Source organism: Mustela nivalis (assembly GCF_964662115.1).
Source record: "Mustela nivalis genome assembly, chromosome: 2".
In the NCBI taxonomy this organism is placed as follows: Eukaryota; Metazoa; Chordata; class Mammalia; order Carnivora; family Mustelidae; genus Mustela; species Mustela nivalis.
In genome coordinates, this window is record NC_139021.1 from 154,827,696 (window position 1) to 154,846,190 (window position 18,495).

Consider the following 18,495-nt stretch of genomic DNA (forward strand, 5'->3'; position numbering starts at 1 on the left):
TAATTTAGGTTAGAAAAGATTCAAGTCTACCTAACCTAACCATTTCCTCCAGATAAAACAAAGTTTTGTTTTGCCCTCTGTGCTTGAAACTAATTAAAAGGAAATATTTTTACATTACAGTCAGAACTCTCAGATAAAACCCTTGACATTAAGGATTGTTGAACATACAGTAATTGTTTGAAATCTAAAGAATCGGTTTTATATACAGATGAGATGATAAAGTATTGATGGCTATTTGAAATTTGGTTTGTAGTTTTGTTGAGAACTTTGACTTTAGAATGTTAAGTGTCCTAATACCTTCTGCATTAAAATACTGGTTAAGTTAGTATTAACCTTTTATGATAATGCAATCATGAAGTTGTTTTTCAAGCTCAAAATTTATAAAGTTGGTAACATAACTAGGTCATTTACTTTTAAAGTAATTTTATATTTTCTCTACTAAACAGTTATGTATTCAGGAATGGACTAGGTGATCATTCTTTTTTATTAGTGTTAGGAAGGAAGCTAAATTTCAATTGAAGTAAATCTACTTTTTTTAAATAAGATTTTATTTTTTTTCGAGAGAGAGAGAGAATAGAGAGGAGGGGCTGGAGGGGGCAGAGACTCTCACAGACTCCGCACTGAGTATGGAACTCCGCACTGAGTATGGAACTCAATATACGGCATGATCTCACAGCCCTGAGTGAGATCATGACCTGAGCCAAATTCAAGAGTCTGACACTCAACTGACTGAGCCACCCAGGTACCCTGAAGTAAACTTACTTTTGATAACTTTGTTTCCTTTTAATGACTCTTAACAGTTTGACTTTTACTTACTGATTTTAATCATGAAATTTATAACCCTTAGAGAATAGCAGAACAAGAGTTAGTAAAGTAAGAATAGAATAGTGGGATTAGAATAAGTAGAATAGAGGATAAGAATAAGGTTTTCTTTTAAGTCTTTTTTTTTTTTAATTTATTTGAGAGAGAAAAAGAGAGAGAGAGAGCATGAGGGGGAAGGACAGAGGGAAAAGCAGAACCCCTGCTGAGCAGAGAGCCCGATGTGGGGCTCCATCCCAGAACTCCAGGATCCTGACCTGAGCCGAAGGCAGTCGCTCAACCAACTAAGCCACACAGGCGTCCAGGAATAAGGTTCTAAAGTCAGTCATTAGTGGTTCAAATCTTGGTTCCACTATACATTAGATTTGTGACCTTGGGCAAATTACTTAACGTCTAAGAGAATTAGTTTTCTTCATCTGTAAATGGAGTTAGAGTATTAGCTATCTGAAAGGATTGCTCTAACAATTATTTATGGTAATGAATATGAAATTACAGCAAAAGAAAATTTGCTTAGAATATGTACAGTGTTATCATTGTCAGAAAATGAGAAAATGAAACTTATACTGATCTCAAAGAGTTCCCAATTCAAGTCCAAGATACATGTTTAAGTCTGCTTCATATTCTACTTTTGTAGATTCAGAATAACATAAATGAGGCATGTGGAGTCAAGTATGGAATTGAACTGAGATGCAAGTCTTCTTATTGTAGATAAGCACTGTAAATCTTCCCTGGAGAGATGTCCTTTGACGTTTAAAATTCATTACCATATTTTTATTAGTAGGCCAATTCCGTGGCTCCCACAGGTGAGGATTTATTTGGAGAGCCTTTCTTCTTCCAGGACAGCTTTAAAATTTGAGTAGAATAGTGAGACTGGATGTGGCTTGGAGTCCGTTTGAAATCAGAAATTGTGACCTTCAGTTTGGTACCTGATAACTGCAAAAAAATATTGCATATCTATATTACAAAACTATATCTACTTTTATCAAATTATTGACGGATTCAAATAATAGAAATTTTGACTTTTAAAAATGTTCTTTATAAATGACTAGTAGTAATGAAAAATGAACAGAAGGGAGAAGAGATCAACATAGCAAGAGCTGCTTGAAGTATATCTGGTTAGCTTTTTTAATAAAGATCTGATTCTTGGCAATATAAGAATACTTATTATGGTACAGTCATACATTGGAATACTGTGCAGTTGTTTTAAAAAAAAGAAAACTAAAGCAGAGTTATTCTCCTAATAATTTATTCTATTATTATTCTCCTAATAATAATTTATTCTCTTTAATATAATAAAGCAAGATGCAGGTTGGTGCTATAATATGCTGCTACAACTTTTTTTTTTTTTTTAAGAAAGATATATCTGTATATACTTGTACCTTCATATTTTCATCTTTAGATTTCTGGTAAGCATAGTTACATTAGAGGGAAGGAAATTTACTTTTTATTCTATACTGCTTTATACTATTTGAATGTTTAAAAAATCATATTGTACTGTCTTTAAACAAACTTTTTAAAAAAGATTAATGAAAACAAAAACGTTCTTGGCATTTTGGGCAATATATAAATGTTGATGTTTTGTAAGAAATGTTTTTTGCTATTCATCTGTCATTGAAATGTTCTGTTCTTGTGTAATTTAGAATATCAGTAATGGTTAGAAAGTAAAGACCATTAAAATCTGAGAATTGAGGAAAAAACATTGTTTCTTTTATTCTTGAAGTTGTATCAAGATCATGTGTATGGGTGCATAAAGTGGTAGTCTTACAGTGACTGGGCACTTAAAACGGAAAGATATGAGTAAAGATATTTGAATGCAGGCCCTCCGACCAAATCTGAAGGTTACGTAGCTTTAGAAAGCAGTATCCTAATGGAGAAACCAATTTCTCCATTTTTCATCCAGGAAAACAAGCACTAGCATTTATTGAGGGTCTGTAAGTTGTCAGGAGCTTTATGAAAATTATCTTGTTTAATCATCAGTATTGCCATGAATAGGTATTATTTTTCTCCACTTTACAAATGAAGAAAGCCAAATTCCAGAGTAACCATGTAACTTTCTTAAAGTCACAAATACTGAAAATCTGGTATTTGAATCTAGGTCTTACTCTGAAAAATCATTTTTCTCTTACTCCATGATGACACTTCTTTAGCAAAAGCATCTCTTCCTGCCTCATACGTACAATCTCTATTGTAGCTATTTGGATGACCACTGTGCAATATTTTATTTGCTTTCTTTCCAGTTGTAATAAATAGTTTTGGTAGAATCAAGTTCTTTGATTTGCCACATTTTTGATGCCTGCTATACAGAGGAAGACCTGAGCCGTAATAGGATTTTCCTCCATTTTTAAGAGTAAAAGTTAAATCAGAATTCATTTCCTCCCATATATCCAGTCTGTTAGCTAGAAAGTATATTCTCTAGATTCTTCACATCTCTGCATTTGGGCTTCTGCCCCCTTTACCCTCAGATGTTGCTCCCATCAGGGTCACCCATCACCTCCGTGCTACAAATTCCAATGGGCAGATTTCAGATTTTGTCTTGCTATATGGTACTGGATAGTTGATCACTTCCTTCTTTGTAGCTTACATCTAAGTGCTTCCAAGATTTTACATATATTATCTCATTTAATATTTAAAGCCCTAAGCTGTAAGTATTAGTACTAGCTCCACTTGTGAATGAAAAAACTAGGTTAGAAGAGTTAAGTTTCAAACAGCAACTCCCTGTCCTATGTATAGTTAGTGAAATGCTCCTTTCCTTTGGTTTCTAGGACAACTGGTTCTCTTTTATTTCTTCATGCATTTTTAAAAGATTTTATTTATTTATCTGACAGAGAGATAACCAATAGGTAGAGAGGCAGGCAGAGAGAGAGTGGGAAGTAGGCTCCCTGCTGAGCAGAGAGCCCAATGCCGGTGATCATGACCTGAACTGAAGGCAGAGACAACCCACTGAGTCACCCAGGTCCCCTTCTTTGTGCTTATTCTTCTGATGTGCATCTTCCCGTGTCTACCCTTTAAATATTTGTCTTTCCTGGCAATCCATATTTGTCATTTCTTCTTGACCTTAATAATCTCCCTGAACACGCCTATGAATGGTTTTAATCATCAACTGTATACTGATGGATCCCAAACTCTTTCTCCAGTATGCATGCACTGCCTTCAGATCTGTTTGTCCAAAATGGAACTTATCACCTTCCTCCATCCCCAAAATCACAAATTTGCTTCTTCTGTGTTCATTCTTTCAGTGACATTATTTTTTTTTAAAGATTTTATTTATTATTTATTTGACACAGAGAGATCACAAGTAGGCAGAGAGAGAGAGGAGGAAGCAGGCTCCCTGCTGAGCAGAGAGCCCGATGCGGGACTCGATCCCAGGACCCCGAGATCATGACCCGAGCCGAAGGCAGCGGCTTAACCCACTGAGCCACCCAGGCGCCCTTTCAGTGACATTATTATGTACCCAGCTACTGTAGCCAGAAGCCTGGAAGTCCTAATGAGTCTGCCTTTTCCCCCTCTCTTTCAGCAAGTTTTGCTTTTTCTGCTTTCTGAATATCTCTTGTGTTCATTTCTTCTCTCCAACTGCACTATCACTGCTCAAGTTTAAGCCTTATCATCTTTTGCTTGGGCTATTACCACAAAACTCTAACTTCACTTCAGCAAAACGTCAGCTTCAACCTACCCACTACACTACTGCTAGCTTAACGGACACAGATCAGAGTGTGCTATAGACTCTTGTAGTTGTAGATAAACTCTAATCCCCTTAGCATGCCATTCAGGTCCTGTGACCAACTAATGCTTGCCTCTGTCATCCAACCTTATCATCTGCTCTTATTCCCTCACCTCTTATAATCTAAGCGTCCTGAAATCACTTGTAATTCATGCAAATAAGTCATGATCGCTTTTCTCTTTGTGACTTTGCCCATGACAAGAATTCTTAGAATGCCTTCTTCCACCTTGTTCTTTTCTAAGACCCATATTTATTCTTTATGGGACAGCTGAGTCATCACTTCCTCCAAGTAGCCTTCCTTTATCCCCTACCTGGATTAGAAAACTCTCCAAGTGATCCCATGGTTCCATGTATATATTTCTCATGGCACTGAACTCTCAAAGCTGCCTTATTCCATGTGTGGCCCCAGGTTTACAAATGAACCTTTTCCAGGAAAAAAGGGGTAAAAGTTAAAATATATGAATGTATTTTTCCTACTATTAATTTTTATTTTGTTTTCCCTAGAACTTTATGAAATCTTCCTCTCAAGAGCAAAAGAACGGTGGAAAAGCTTCAGTGAAACAAATTCAGAGAATGATGCAGAAGGTGTGATTTTTTTTTTTTTTTTTTAGTACAAATTTCTGGATGAAAACATGGTGATTTTTCCATGTGTCAGGAACTGTAGCAAAATTGCTTTACAAAATTATTTCCTTTAATGTTAGTAGCCCTTTAAGTAGGTGGTATTACCCTGAATGATAAAAGAGGAGACTGAGGCTCAAAGTAATTAACTTGTAAGCAATGAAGCTGTGATGTAAAGCCATGTTTTTGGACCTCAGAACCCAGGATTTATTCACAACAGTAAGACTAATAACTTAAAAACTGAAGTATTTTTAAGCCTACTTTTAACTTAAAGAAAGATGGTCTTCACTCCTCACTTATGACCTATATCCTCAATCACTGCTTTCACTCACTCCCCAAAACATTATTTATAATTCTTATCATGCCTTAGCCTTTGTTCATTGAATTACTTAAAGACCTCATCTTTCCCTCCACTCAGTTTTTTCCCTAATAATTTTGAAGAAGATAGGATACTTTTTTCCTGTTATCATTATTTATTAAATATAGGTAAATATATTCAGTCACCTCTTGTCCTTGAATAATGGAGAGCTATTTGTCTGCCAGTCACTTTTCTTTCTGTATTTGCTCTACTTCATAGATAGCAAACATTCTTCTCTTGCCAGTAAGTAAAACTCTAAAAATGAACATGATTTAGAGAAGTGGTATGTGTTGCAGAGTGGTTTTCTATGAGTATGTATACAACTTTATTAAATTCCTTGAATACTCTCCTATTTTTAGAGGATTGAATAGTGGTTTAGGGAAAATTGACCAAATAAGGTTAGAAGATTTGATTTTGAGAAGGTTCATGTAAGTGTCATCCTGAGACCTATTAGCTCTGTCAGCTATTTTTGGGAAACTAAAAGTGTAAGGAGGGTGAAGATGTAAGAAGCTGTACACTGGAAAGGCCTTAGCTGTTTCATAATTCTTTTTGAATTCATTTTATGAAGTTTTGAAAGTATAAGAATTAAAACAATTATTTACTTTTGGGACATTTTGGTCATGATTAAGTGGTAAAAGTTGTACTTTAGTGGAAATTAATTTGGTGTAATGAAGAATTGTTCCAATTAGAAACAGTATTCTGATTTACTGATTTCTTATTACTGTGTGTTTATAATTTGCAATTGTCATTTAACTTTCCTGGCCATTGTTTTGTCAACTATTACTTCTGCCTCAATTCTCTTTTTTTATACATGTATGTTAGACCATTTATCAGCATCCGTCAAGTCTTTCACTTAAAAAACATATTTTTTCCTTTTTGTGCCTCAGTTTAGATGATTTTTATTGACCTGTAATCAATTTCACCAATCTTTTTTCCAATATCCATTCTATTAGATCTGTCCAATGAGTCTTTAATTTCAGATATTCTGTTTTGTAATTTAGAATGTCAACCTGGTATTTTTTGTAGATTCTCTTTCTCTGTGGAAATTCACCTTTCCATTCCATACCCTTTCCCTCTATTTTCTTTAACATTTAACAGTTAATATTCTTTTTTTTTTAGATTTTATTTATTTATTTGACAGAGAGAGATCACAAGCAGGCAGAGAGGCAGGCAGAGAGAGAGGAGGAAGCAGGCTCCCTGCTGAGCAGAGAGCCTGATGCGGGGCTCGATCCCAGGACCCTGGGATCATGATCCGAGCTGAAGGCAGAGGCTTTAACCCACTGAGCCATCCAGGTGCCGCAACAGTTAATATTCTTTTTTTTTTTTTTTTTTTTTTAAAGATTTTATTTATTTATTTGACAGAGAGAAATCACAAGTAGATGGAGAGGCAGGCAGAGAGAGAGAGAGGGAAGCAGGCTCCCTGCTGAGCAGAGAGCCCGATGCGGGACTCGATCCCAGGACTCTGAGATCATGACCTGAGCCGAAGGCAGCGGCTTAACCCACTGAGCCACCCAGGCGCCCAACAGTTAATATTCTTGTTTAATTCTAATACTGGGTCATCTTCAGGCCTGCTTCTGTGGGTTTTTTTTTTTTTTTAAGATTTTATTTATTTATTTGAAAGACGGAGATCACAAGTAGGCAGAGAGTCAGGCAGAGAGAGAGAGAGAGAGGGAAGCAGGCTTCCTGTGGAGCAGGGAGCCCGATGCAGGGCTCGATCCCAGGACCCTGAGATCATGACCCAAGCCAAAGGCAGCAGCCCAAACCACTGAGCCACCCAGGCGCCCCTGTGGGTTTGTTTTCCTCTTGATTTTAAGTCACATTTTCCTGCTTCTTTGCATGTCCTAAAATGTTTTATTATACGTCAGTCATTCTAGAAGAAGAGTAGATAAACTGAAGTTGATGTTTGCCCTACAGAGGAAGCATGCTGTTTTCTGTCAGGCAGTTGGATTATTCCCTCAGTTCAATCAGTAACTGAGCTAGGTTAGGCTAAGGTGTCAGCTTTATGTAAACTTAGTTCGTCGTGGGTTTCACACATCTTGGTAGGAAAAACTGTCGTATTTTTTGTAGTATATTTGTCATATAGGCTTCTTCCTCTCCTGAGATGCTCTCCCAAAGGCTTTGTAATTTGGGGTGATTTCCTTATGCCTTTCCAGCCCCGCCTTCTGCACTTCACTAACACTACACAGAAGTCCTGTAGGGGTAAACCAGTTATACATTCAGACTCCTCCAGATTCTATCACATCGGTCTTATTTGGTCATGGAAATCTCTTCTGGTTTCTGTTTTCTCAAGCAAGGGTACCTTTGTCTATGGCAGACTCAGTCCCAAAGTAATGGCCCAGATTTGGCACATGCCTCCACGAAGAAAAATGGCTACCTAGGAAAGACTCTTCTCTTTCTGGGATTTAAATCATCAGGACCTCTCTCTCTATGTCCACAGCATTCTTAAAAACCTTGTGCTATTTGAAACTTACTTATTTTTCCCAGTTGTTATTGTGGGAGTGATAATCTGCTCTTACCTTATATAAAAACTGGAAGTAGAAACCTTTCATATACTTTTCTGATAAATACATAAATACTTTCTTCATGTAAGAAGCTCTTAAGTTCCAGCAAAAGCTGTGTGGTGTTTCTTTGAATTTCTGGATTATTCGTCTTTTAACTTTCCTTAAGTAACATGTGATCATTCTGTGTGTACAAGATTAAACTGGGTATAGACAAGTAATCATTTTAATTTTATCTACCTGACAAATGCAGGTGTTTCTGTTGCTGATCGGGAGGCCAGTCTGGAATTAATTAAGTTGGACATATCCCGCACATTTCCATCCCTTTACATCTTTCAGAAGGTGAGGGTTTCTAACCAGTTGTAACTACTTCAAAATTTTTTTTGATCCAAGGCAACGAATTCTCAGATGCATAGTTATTATTTTTTAAAAGGCAAAATTATAAAAATTAGAGACCTTTATATGAAACTGTGGAACTATTAGGAAAATTCTGAAGGAATTTCTGTTATTTTGACCCATTGACTGAATGCATTGTAGTTAACATAGCCCATAATACTTTTATTCATTATGGTGAATTTATTTGTTTTATTTTTTATTCTGAAAGCTATTTGAATTTTAACAGTTTTGCTTATTCAGTTGTTAAAATATAAAGAACATTTTCCCAAATCTTAGTTTTCTAGGATTACTGTTGAAATAGGAAAAAATGGTTCATAAAAATGATTTTGTGCATAGGCAGTCATGAGTTGCTTATACCTTAGGAGAAATGATTATTACATTTTGTGTGTACTTTTCTTTCTCACATGGAATTTCTCTAGATTGATACAATGAAATAAAATTTTTTACCATTAAGATTAAAATTATTAAACTTAATTTGGTGTAGCTTGATGGTTTCCTTTTGCTAAAATTATATGAAGTGAAATAGTCTGTTTTCATCATAATCTTATTGTACCAAATCTAGAAATCTTTAAAATAGTACAAAGACTGTATAACTTTATCCATCAAGTGAGTTCATTTGACTTTTCTTTGGTTCAGGATTAAATGTTTTTATTAATTCTTTAGAGAAAACATTACAGAGCATATTTAGAGTATTTCTGACAGTGACACAATATACTAACTAAAACAACTCATTTAGGAAATGCTGGAGTTTATTTAAAAATTACTTATTTGGGAATTAACATATAGACAGTTATTGTGTATTTGACATTTCATTTTTCTCTCCTAAGGGTGGCCCATATCATGATGTCTTACATAGTATCTTAGGGGCATATACGTGTTACAGACCTGATGTTGGTTATGTAAGTATTTGTTTCAATCTGGTTTTTGAATATAAACATTTTATCTATCTTATCAAAGTATCTTATGTTGTCCTAGCTCCCAAATATCTGTATCTCTCTGTCTAATTTTTCTTGGGGCTACCAACTAAACAGAGAGGAATCTTCCCAGGCACTTGTGAGACTGCCTGCCAGATTTCTGGGAGAGCTACTGGGGGTTTTATTATTCAATTTGTAAGCCTTTATTAATTGCCCCTGATGTTGGTGTAGTGTCTATTCCCTCCTCCCTGTGTCTGTGCCTCTGGAGATAAACCTCTTAGATTATGTTGGGTTGAGGGAAAGATAGGCACCTGTCCTTATAGAATAGAGGAAGGGATTTGCTCCTTGTATAAATTTTCAGCCAATCCTAGGTTTAGCCTTACCCCTCCAATTTCAGAGTGGCCTGTAACTCCAGTTTCTGAGCCTTGCAGATTTGTGGCAGAATTGGTTTGCTGCTTATTGGCTTCCTTTTCTGCAGATATCTTAGTTTCAACATTCTCCATTTATTTACAACTTCTGGAATGCTAGTGACATTTTTATTTACTGTTTATATTATTTTCTATTCTCTTTGTCTTCCTAGGCTCATATTGATTTTTTTTCTTTAATGTCATTGTAGTTGGATTTGGGAGGGAACACAGAATAATGTGAGTGCTCAGGGCACCTGGGTGGCTCAGTTGGTTAGGCAATTGCCTTTGGCTCAGGTCATGATCCTGAAGTTCCGGGATCCAGTCCCATGTTGGGCTCCCTGCTCAGTGGGTCAGTCTTCTGACCTCTCTCCTCTCATTCTCTCTCTCAAATAAATAAATAAAACCTAAAAAAAAAAAAAAAGTGTTCAGTTTGCCATGTTTAACTGGAAGTCATGAAACCTCATCTTACCTTTGTCTTTTTTTTTTTAAGATTTTATTTATTTATTGGAGAGAGAGCACACAAGTAGAGGAGGAGGAACAGAGGGAGAAGCTCCCACTGAGCAGGGAGCCCCTAGTGGGACTCAATCCCAGGACCCTGGGATCATGACCTGAGCCAAAGGCAGACACTTAACTGACTGAGCCACCCAGTCATCCCCAAAATAAAATCTTTAAAAAATGTGAACATTACATAATGTTTTGACTATTCTGTGACATAGTACATGAGCAAGGGATTTTAGATCTTTCATTGAAATTTCACTTTCTCCGTAAGGACTACTTGGACCATCTTTTTTAATATAAAACCTACCATATTCCCAAACTTGGCACTTACCCCCTTTACTATGCCATATTTGTCCTATAGCACTTATCACTTATTCTGCCTGCCACAGGCTCTATCCTCATGGAATTTATACTCTAGAAAATCAAATAGGGAATTACTGTAGATTTTGTAAAGAGTACACAGAAAAAGCCAGAGAAGTAGGAGGAGAACAAAGAAATACTGGATCACAGAAGCAAAGGGAATTCTAAGAGTGTAGAAAAGTGCCCATTGGGTTTTACAAGTTATTGGTTATCCTGGCAAAAGGAGTTTCAAAATCAGCTAGTAATGGATTGGGAATCCAAACTGAAGTCTGCAAGAAATAAAAACTTCAAGGGGAGCTGAGAAAGTAGAAATAGTGATTGCAGGCAAACCTTGAAAACATTTGGCTGGGAAAAAGAGACACAGGCGGTTTCATTGTAAATACTGTTAAGTGTTGTTTTTGTGTAAGTCTCTTCTGCAAATCTGTACCAGAAGTGCCTGATGAAGTCTTTTTAGTTAAACAATGATCAGCAATTCATATCAGTTATCTGCTCAAAAATGTACAACAGTTGTCCATAACTCACAAGCAAGCATCTGTGTAGCTGAGCTTTTTCCTCAAGGCTTTTCACTGTTGGAATTGCATCCTACTTAAGTTCTCCCAATATCAAGATTGTGCTCCGGCTGGGCTGGTCCTGTGTGTGTCTTTGGTCACATTTTTTTTTTTTTTTAAATTTCTTGGGATTTTTTTTTTTTTTATTTGTTCATCCTGCTTTTCCAGGAATCCAGCCTACTTCCACCCTCCCACCACCTCTTCTGTCTTAGAACTTCAGTAGCACTTTTCATACATTTATTCTTAGTTCCTCACTTTATACCTCAGACAGATGTGCTGTGACATGAAGACAATCACCATATTTTCAATGTCCTCTACTTTGAAAGACTTCAGAGTGAGAGAAAATGAAAGCAAGATTAGTACGTGGAGATAGGCTTTTGTAGCAAGTAAAAGCTGATACTTTCTCCTTTTTTTCTAAAATTTTCCCTAATCTTTTTAAACTGTAACACATGAACAAAAAAATTTAAGATTAGGGAGATTTCATAATTATTGACAAGTTCTCTGTATTTACTTTCATTGACAAAAAGAAAACTTGGTTAATTCTACTTTAATATCACTTCTTAATTTTTAAGGAATACAGTAAGATAAACTGTATTGAATTATTATTGTAAGCACATTTTGATAAATTTCTTTTCTTTGAAGGTCCAAGGGATGTCCTTCATAGCAGCAGTTCTCATTCTCAATTTGGAAGAGGCAGATGCCTTCATTGCATTTGCAAACCTCCTCAATAAGCCATGCCAGCTGGCCTTTTTTCGTGTGGATCACAACATGGTATGAACATTTGGAAGGAATCATCTTTTCCTTTGACTGTCAGTTTCTATAGTCTGAGTGCTCTTTTAGAGTGAAAAACAGTAATTAGAAGACCAAAATAATCTGATCTAAAATAAGTTTTTCATTGAATTATAATTTTACAAATGCTTGATAAAAAGAATAGGAAAGAAGTGCTAAGCAAGATTTTCTTTTAATTTTTTAAGGTAAACCCTTTCTCTATTTCTAAAGTATACTGTTCAGTAACTTTATTGATATTTCTATCTTTAGATGTTGAAATATTTTGCAACGTTTGAAGTATTTTTTGAAGAAAATCTCTCCAAACTATTTCTTCATTTCAAATCTTACAGTCTTACACCAGACATATACTTGATCGACTGGTAAGTCATAAAATCAATAAAATAGTTTAACTTTTTGAGTATTTTAGGAATAAGAGTAAATCTCATGCACAGGATTATACAGATAAAAATTCCTTCCCTTAACAAATAGAGAAACTCAGACATTTTTGTGGGGAGGCATTTGATTAAGAACATGGACTCTGGACTAAAATCAGAATCCCTCAATTTGTGTTTTAGTTTTTTATCTATAAAATGGGAATAATATCTTTATCTTTGGTTGTAGTGAGTGTTTTACATAGATTATCTCCTTCAATGCGTGCGTGCTACGCTCAGGAGAAAGCTATTTCTTTATCATTCTTAACACACAAGAGCTTATGATAGTTATGATATGTTTTTTTGGTTGGTTTTGGTTTTTTTTACTGAGGACTTTGGTTTTTTTCAAGGCTTTATCCTGCTTTTTGACAGAGGAGTGATGCTTTATTTAGGTGCTAGTGCCTTTTTCTCAACGTTGCACTTACAGTTCTTCCTTGCCAAGGACTCTTGTGAGCCATCACCAGTTGATTGTAGAATGGTGGGATGGTGAAGTTTCCAAAAGGATGGAGCAATTATCTTAAGATAGCTTGTTACGATTGCATGTGAGACATTCAAACCTTAAACCCCAGTCATCAAATTCAGTGGATTTCCTGTAAATGAGACAAAGTTTTACTATAGAAAAATAATTAATGGCCTTGTTCAAGTATGCTATATTCCCAGTTGTTTAGGTTTTCTTTTATTTAAGTTTTTTAAAAAACTTAGTTATTTTTCAGTGTTTTTTTTTTCTTTTTGGTGCAAGAGAGGTGTTTTTATTTTTAAAGATTTATTTTGTTTATTTATTTATTTGACAGAGAGAGAGAGAGAGATCACAAGCAGGCAGGTAGAGAGAGGGAGGGAAGCAGGCTTCCTGCAGAGTAGAGAGCCCAATGCGGGGCTCGATCCCAGGACCCTGAGATCATGACCTGAGCCCAAGGCAGAGGCTTAACCCTCTGAGCTACCCAGGAGCCCCTGTTTATTCTTTAAAGATTTTATTTATTTATTTGAGAGAGAGAGTTAGAGAGCATGAGATGGAAGAGGGTCAGAGGGAGAAACACACTCCTTGCTGAGCAGGCAGCCCGATGTGGGACTCGATCCCAGGATTCCAGGATCATGATCTGAGCCGAAGGCAGTTGCTTAACCAGGTGAGCCACCCAGATGCCCAAAAAAGGTGGTTTTATTAAAGGATGGGAACAGAACCCGAGGCAGAAAGAGGTGCTGCCTCATTGTGTTCTTTTCTATTTCTACTGGGAACATTGGAGTTCCTCTGGGAAGGCCCCAAGATAATGGGGAGAAGAGAAGTTTTATGTTACAAGACCCAGAGGACCAAGGCCAAATACTAAATCTGTAGAGAAGGGGCAAAAATACTCAATTGCCCGTCTTGAAGAGTGTGAACGAACATAAGGCAAACCAGTATCACATTTGGTAATAGGGAGCAGAATGTAATTAGTAGTGAGAACTGTGTACTACTTAGGCACTGCTGGTACCTTCTCTCATTTTGAGCAATGAATTACTATCCTCTGTACTACCAGGGGTGTGCTTTTATTATGCAATTAAATATGTCTTATTTAAGAAATAGACATGGATTTTTGTTTCACTGCCTCTGAACTTACTACCTAAGTAAGTAGTAAAACTTAGTTCCTTCCTCAAGTTTCATCAGTACTACCTCAGATAAGCACAGTCTTTGTAAAAAAAAAAAAAAAAAAAAATGTGTACTTTGGGAGCTCTTGGCTCCCAAAGGTTGGGTATGCAACTCTTGATCTCAGGGTTATGAGTTTGAACCCCACACTGAGTGTAGAGATTAGTTTTTTAAAAAGAGAAAAAAAAAGTGTGCTTTGCCAAGGCAGCTTCAAGAGAAGTTCTCTAGCACCTACTGTCCCCATTTCCCCAACTAGAGCACATCCCTGAAACTCCACTGGATAAAGAATTGCATGAACGGAGCGCCTGGGTAGCTCAGTCTGTTAAGCGGCTGCCTTAGCCTTGGGTCATGATCCCAAGGTCCTGTGATCGAGCCCCGAATTGGGCTCCCTCGGCGTAGAGCCTGCTTCTCCTTTCCCTCTCCCCCTGCTTGTGTTGGCTCTCTCACTGTCTCTCTCTGTCAAATAAGTAAAATCTTAAAAAAAAAAATTACACAATCAGACATTGTCAGAAAGGATGGGAAAAACCATTTTAGTGATTCTGTTGGAGCTATACATGCTACAAAAGAAGTAGTAAGTAAAGTTTGGTAAAGGGAAGAAAGAACCAGTAGATGTTTGTGGGAGGAGAAAAGAGAGAAGTTGTATTTAGGTTACTAAAAGATGATACTTGGATTCCTCATACAATAATAAGTAACTTTTATTGAGCCTTTTTTATGTGCCAGGCACTATTCTGAATACTTTACATTTATTCCTTTAATTTTCAAAACAATCCTGAGAGGTAGGTAATATTACTCTTTATTTACTAATGAGGAAATGGAGGCACAGCAAGGATGGATATCTTGCTCAAGTTAACACCACTAATGTCAAACTTAAACATTCTGGTTTCAGAGCCCATCCCCTTAATCACTAGGTGTTTTTGCCACTCTTAATTTCTGCTAGGCCATGTCTCTGTGGAAGGTGGTAAGTTACTTTTACTTACTTTCCCACTATTCAAATTCTTTGAAGGAAAGAGTAGTATCTTATTTATCTTTTTATCCCTAATTAAGCACTGTTCTTTTTATATAGAGATGATTAATGAGTGAATGAATAAATGAATGAAGAACTTCATGACTATTTTCTCCCTAATTTTAGGATCTTCACACTCTATAGCAAATCACTCCCACTTGATCTGGCTTGTCGAGTCTGGGATGTATTTTGCAGAGATGGGGAGGAATTTTTATTTAGGACTGGATTAGGAATCCTCCGATTATATGAAGATATTCTCCTACAAATGGACTTTATTCATATAGCACAGTTTCTCACTAAATTGCCAGAAGATATCACATCAGAAAAGCTGTTCAGCTGTATTGCAGCCATTCAGATGCAAAATAGCACCAAAAAATGGACTCAGGTAGAGTGACCTTTTCCTACTTCTTCTAATGGATCTGTTAAAACGACCAGTTGACTTATAAAAAACTTATTTCTCAGGGGCACCTGGGTGGCTCAGTGGGTTAATAAACCTTTGCCTTCAGGTGGGGGTCATGATCTCAGGGTCCTGGGATCGAGCCCCACATCGGGCTCTCTGCTCAGCGGGGAGCCTGCTTCCCTCTCTATCTCTGCCTGCTGCTCTTGCCTACGTGTGACTTCTCTCTCTCTCTGTCAAATAAAAAAGTAAAATCTTAAAAAAAATATATCTTATTTCTCAAATGTTAGTGCCTAATTAAAAAACAAAAAAATAATTTTTGACTTTGAAAAGGCAAGAATTTAAAGTCAATTTCTCCTCTTTCACCTATCCAAAGCTATGGTTTTATTTTTATGTAACTCCAATAACTTTGTTTTTTTTTTTTTTTTTTTACTTGGTATTTCAAATAGACAACAATTATATCAGACACCTGCTGGGTGACTCAGTTGGTTCAATGTCTAACTCTTGGTCTCAGCTCAGATCTCAATCTCAGGGTCATGAGTTCAGGTTCTGTGTCATGGAGCCTACTTAAAAAAACAAAAACAAAACTACCCACCTTGTGCTAAAGATTTACAACAGAAAGAATTTAATGTATGATCTTGGCTTTTTAGATGCCTCTCCTGTTAGGGAAGCAAACATTGGCAGTCTAAGTTAAGTGCCATAAAAGCATTTTCACTTGCTCCTTGAATGATAGACAGTAAGCATCATAAGCTCACAGTTTTATTGCTTACTAAAATGAAGTGTCAGAAAATATGCATCCAGAAAATGTTCTGTTACTAAGTAGTAATTTCAGAATATTTGGCAAGTGATGAAAACTGGAATCTAATTGTATACCATAAAATTGAGTTGAAAAGAACAAGAGGATTTGAGAATAGCTAGTCTTCCAGGGGATAGAGTTAAATACACTAAAGCTTTTCCATGTTAATAAACTATAGTCACTTAAACCTCTTTAATCTGTGTGGTAGTTAATTTTGAGGATTAATCTTTCCTTTATATAATTTCCAGGTCTTTGCATCTGTAATGAAGGATATTAAAGAAGGAGACAAGAATAATAGTCCTGCTCTGAAAAGCTAATCTTCAAAATTAACAGACTAATTGAAACATAAATAATGTTTTCATAAAAGTTTTTCATTTCCTATGTAAAAAGCGTGGAAGAAAATGTTGGAGAAATCTAAAAGAATCAAGACATGGGAAACTGCTGATTTTGAATTCCATGGCTGAAGTAAATGAAATGAGTAACCAATTGACAGTATTAATAAAAAGTATTTTGTAGGGAGAGCCATTTTACAAAGGGAAGAGTTTAAATGGCTAGTTCATACTCCATAATTTGGAGTGAAGTTTAATGCAATAAACTTTTTTAACAGCTTTGGAGATTATTCAAATTTTTACATCTTTTCTTTTTTAACAGTTACCATAAAAGCACTTTGGAGGTCAGAGCAGGATTGTTAAATACTACTTTAACTTCCAAAATACTATTTGAAATAAACACCTGAATACAAATATTATCTCCAGTTCCAACCTTTTGAAGATATTAGAGAACAAAAGAAAGCAACTTTGTAGATTATTTAAGTCACTGAAATTGTTGTCTTCATTCACAGGCTGGGACAAATTGGGGTTTTCTGGGAACTGGAAATACTGATGGGAGCTTGTTTCACATTTGTTTAGGTGTTTTTCCACAGCATCATGTTTGTTTGTTTTTGAAGGAAAATTGTTTCTTAAGGAATACCCATGACTCAAAGAATTTTAGCCTTTCTGTTTAGTCTAAGAAGTTGTTCATCTAGTAATTTAAGGAAACTAACTGGTAGAAGGAGAGTTCTTTGCACTTTAGTGGACTGAAGACTTGATTTTGGAAGTAAGTCCATGAATATAAATGAGATTTTTCACTGGTAAGAGTTAAAACGTACAAATTCTGAGAGTTCTGAAATAGCATGCTACTTGGCAAGACTTTAAACTTTTTAGTTAAAATTCCTTCACTGTCTGTAGAAACAAAATTTAATTCCAGTTTTAAATTTGAAATCTTAATATGTAGCCAAGTCTATGACTTGTAAAACACTGTGCATAATTTTCTAATCAATGGAAATAAGAGTAAAAGAAAAAGATAAAATTAACTTTTTTCTAATGAGTCTAACTTTGATGGTATAGTGGATAAAGAAATTAATTATTGGTAAATCAACATGAATTTTATTATAATACATTTAATCCTTAAACCTAAAATAAATCACTTGAGTATTATAAGTGATATCTGTATAACATGCTGTTTGGTTAATAATTAGATGTACAGTGTGCTTTTATGTTTGCAGTTTTGTTTAAAACAACACTTGAGCATACTATTTCTGTTAGTAGTATATAGTCTTAAAACTAACAAGCCTGAAAATCTTGTTAGTTCACTGACTGCCTCTTTAGGAGTATGGGACCAGATGGTGTCCATATATTTTTACCCCATGGGTCATTCTAGCCTAGGGACCACTAGTGGAACCCTCAGAAGTTAACTCCTATCTTAGGAGCTTACTTAGTGGAAACTGGTATTGTAATACATATTGAGGGAGTACCCAGGGTCTTAATAGGTTTTAGAATGACGTTTTTAACTCTGGTAACTACTTCCTCGATATTGGTGGCCCTGATATAAGAGGGAATGTAACCCCTGGCAGTAATCTCGTTGAAGTTGTACTACCTGCCTAAATTTAATCTTACTTGTATGTATTTGTTTCCTGAGTTTGACCTAAATTACTGTATTTCTTTTTCTCATTTTTATTATTGTACAGTTTCTTTACTTTTCAAGTATAAATGTGTATATAAAATGTAAATACAAGGAATTCACTAAAAAAACCACTATTAATAATTACTGTGTAAATAAAACTTGTAAGCAGAGTATTTACTTGAAATGAGTCTTTATTACTTTGGGGATAACTGGTTTATTTAACCACATTTGGAGAAAAAAAAAAGAATAATTTTTCCCCCAAAATCTCTTCCAAGGGATATTCTAGTCCTTCAGCCTCTTGAGACTCACAGTACTGGCAGCTCAAATATTATCATGTATCTTCCTTTGAATCTCCTATACAGGCAGTATAGGGTTATTCAACATGGTCAGTGTATGATGGGATTTTTTTG

The 18,495-nt window shown here is 35.8% G+C and overlaps 1 protein-coding gene and 1 long non-coding RNA gene across 4 annotated transcripts in view; one reads left to right on the plus strand and one right to left on the minus strand.

The window, feature by feature from the left end:
* TBC1D12 (TBC1 domain family member 12) overlaps positions 1–18,258 on the plus strand; it is a 100,517-nt gene extending 82,259 nt beyond the window's left edge. For 2 of the 3 annotated variants that reach the window (XM_082722093.1, XM_082722094.1), the window contains 7 exons: positions 5,042–5,122; positions 8,265–8,353; positions 9,235–9,306; positions 11,777–11,905; positions 12,173–12,282; positions 15,078–15,336; positions 16,393–18,258. In XM_082722093.1, coding sequence (XP_082578219.1) covers positions 5,042–5,122; positions 8,265–8,353; positions 9,235–9,306; positions 11,777–11,905; positions 12,173–12,282; positions 15,078–15,336; positions 16,393–16,461 — 809 coding nt within the window. In that variant the 3' untranslated portion in view covers positions 16,462–18,258. The remainder of the gene's footprint in view (positions 1–5,041; positions 5,123–8,264; positions 8,354–9,234; positions 9,307–11,776; positions 11,906–12,172; positions 12,283–15,077; positions 15,337–16,392) is intronic. The other variant, XM_082722095.1, reaches the window with a different exon arrangement.
* LOC309860263 lies at positions 14,006–18,258 on the minus strand. The gene is made up of 2 exons (XR_014309287.1): positions 15,782–18,258; positions 14,006–14,310 (listed from the first exon to the last, which is right to left on the minus strand). It is a non-coding gene; the product is annotated as an uncharacterized lncRNA (long non-coding RNA).
* Positions 18,259–18,495: the final 237 nt, after the last annotated feature.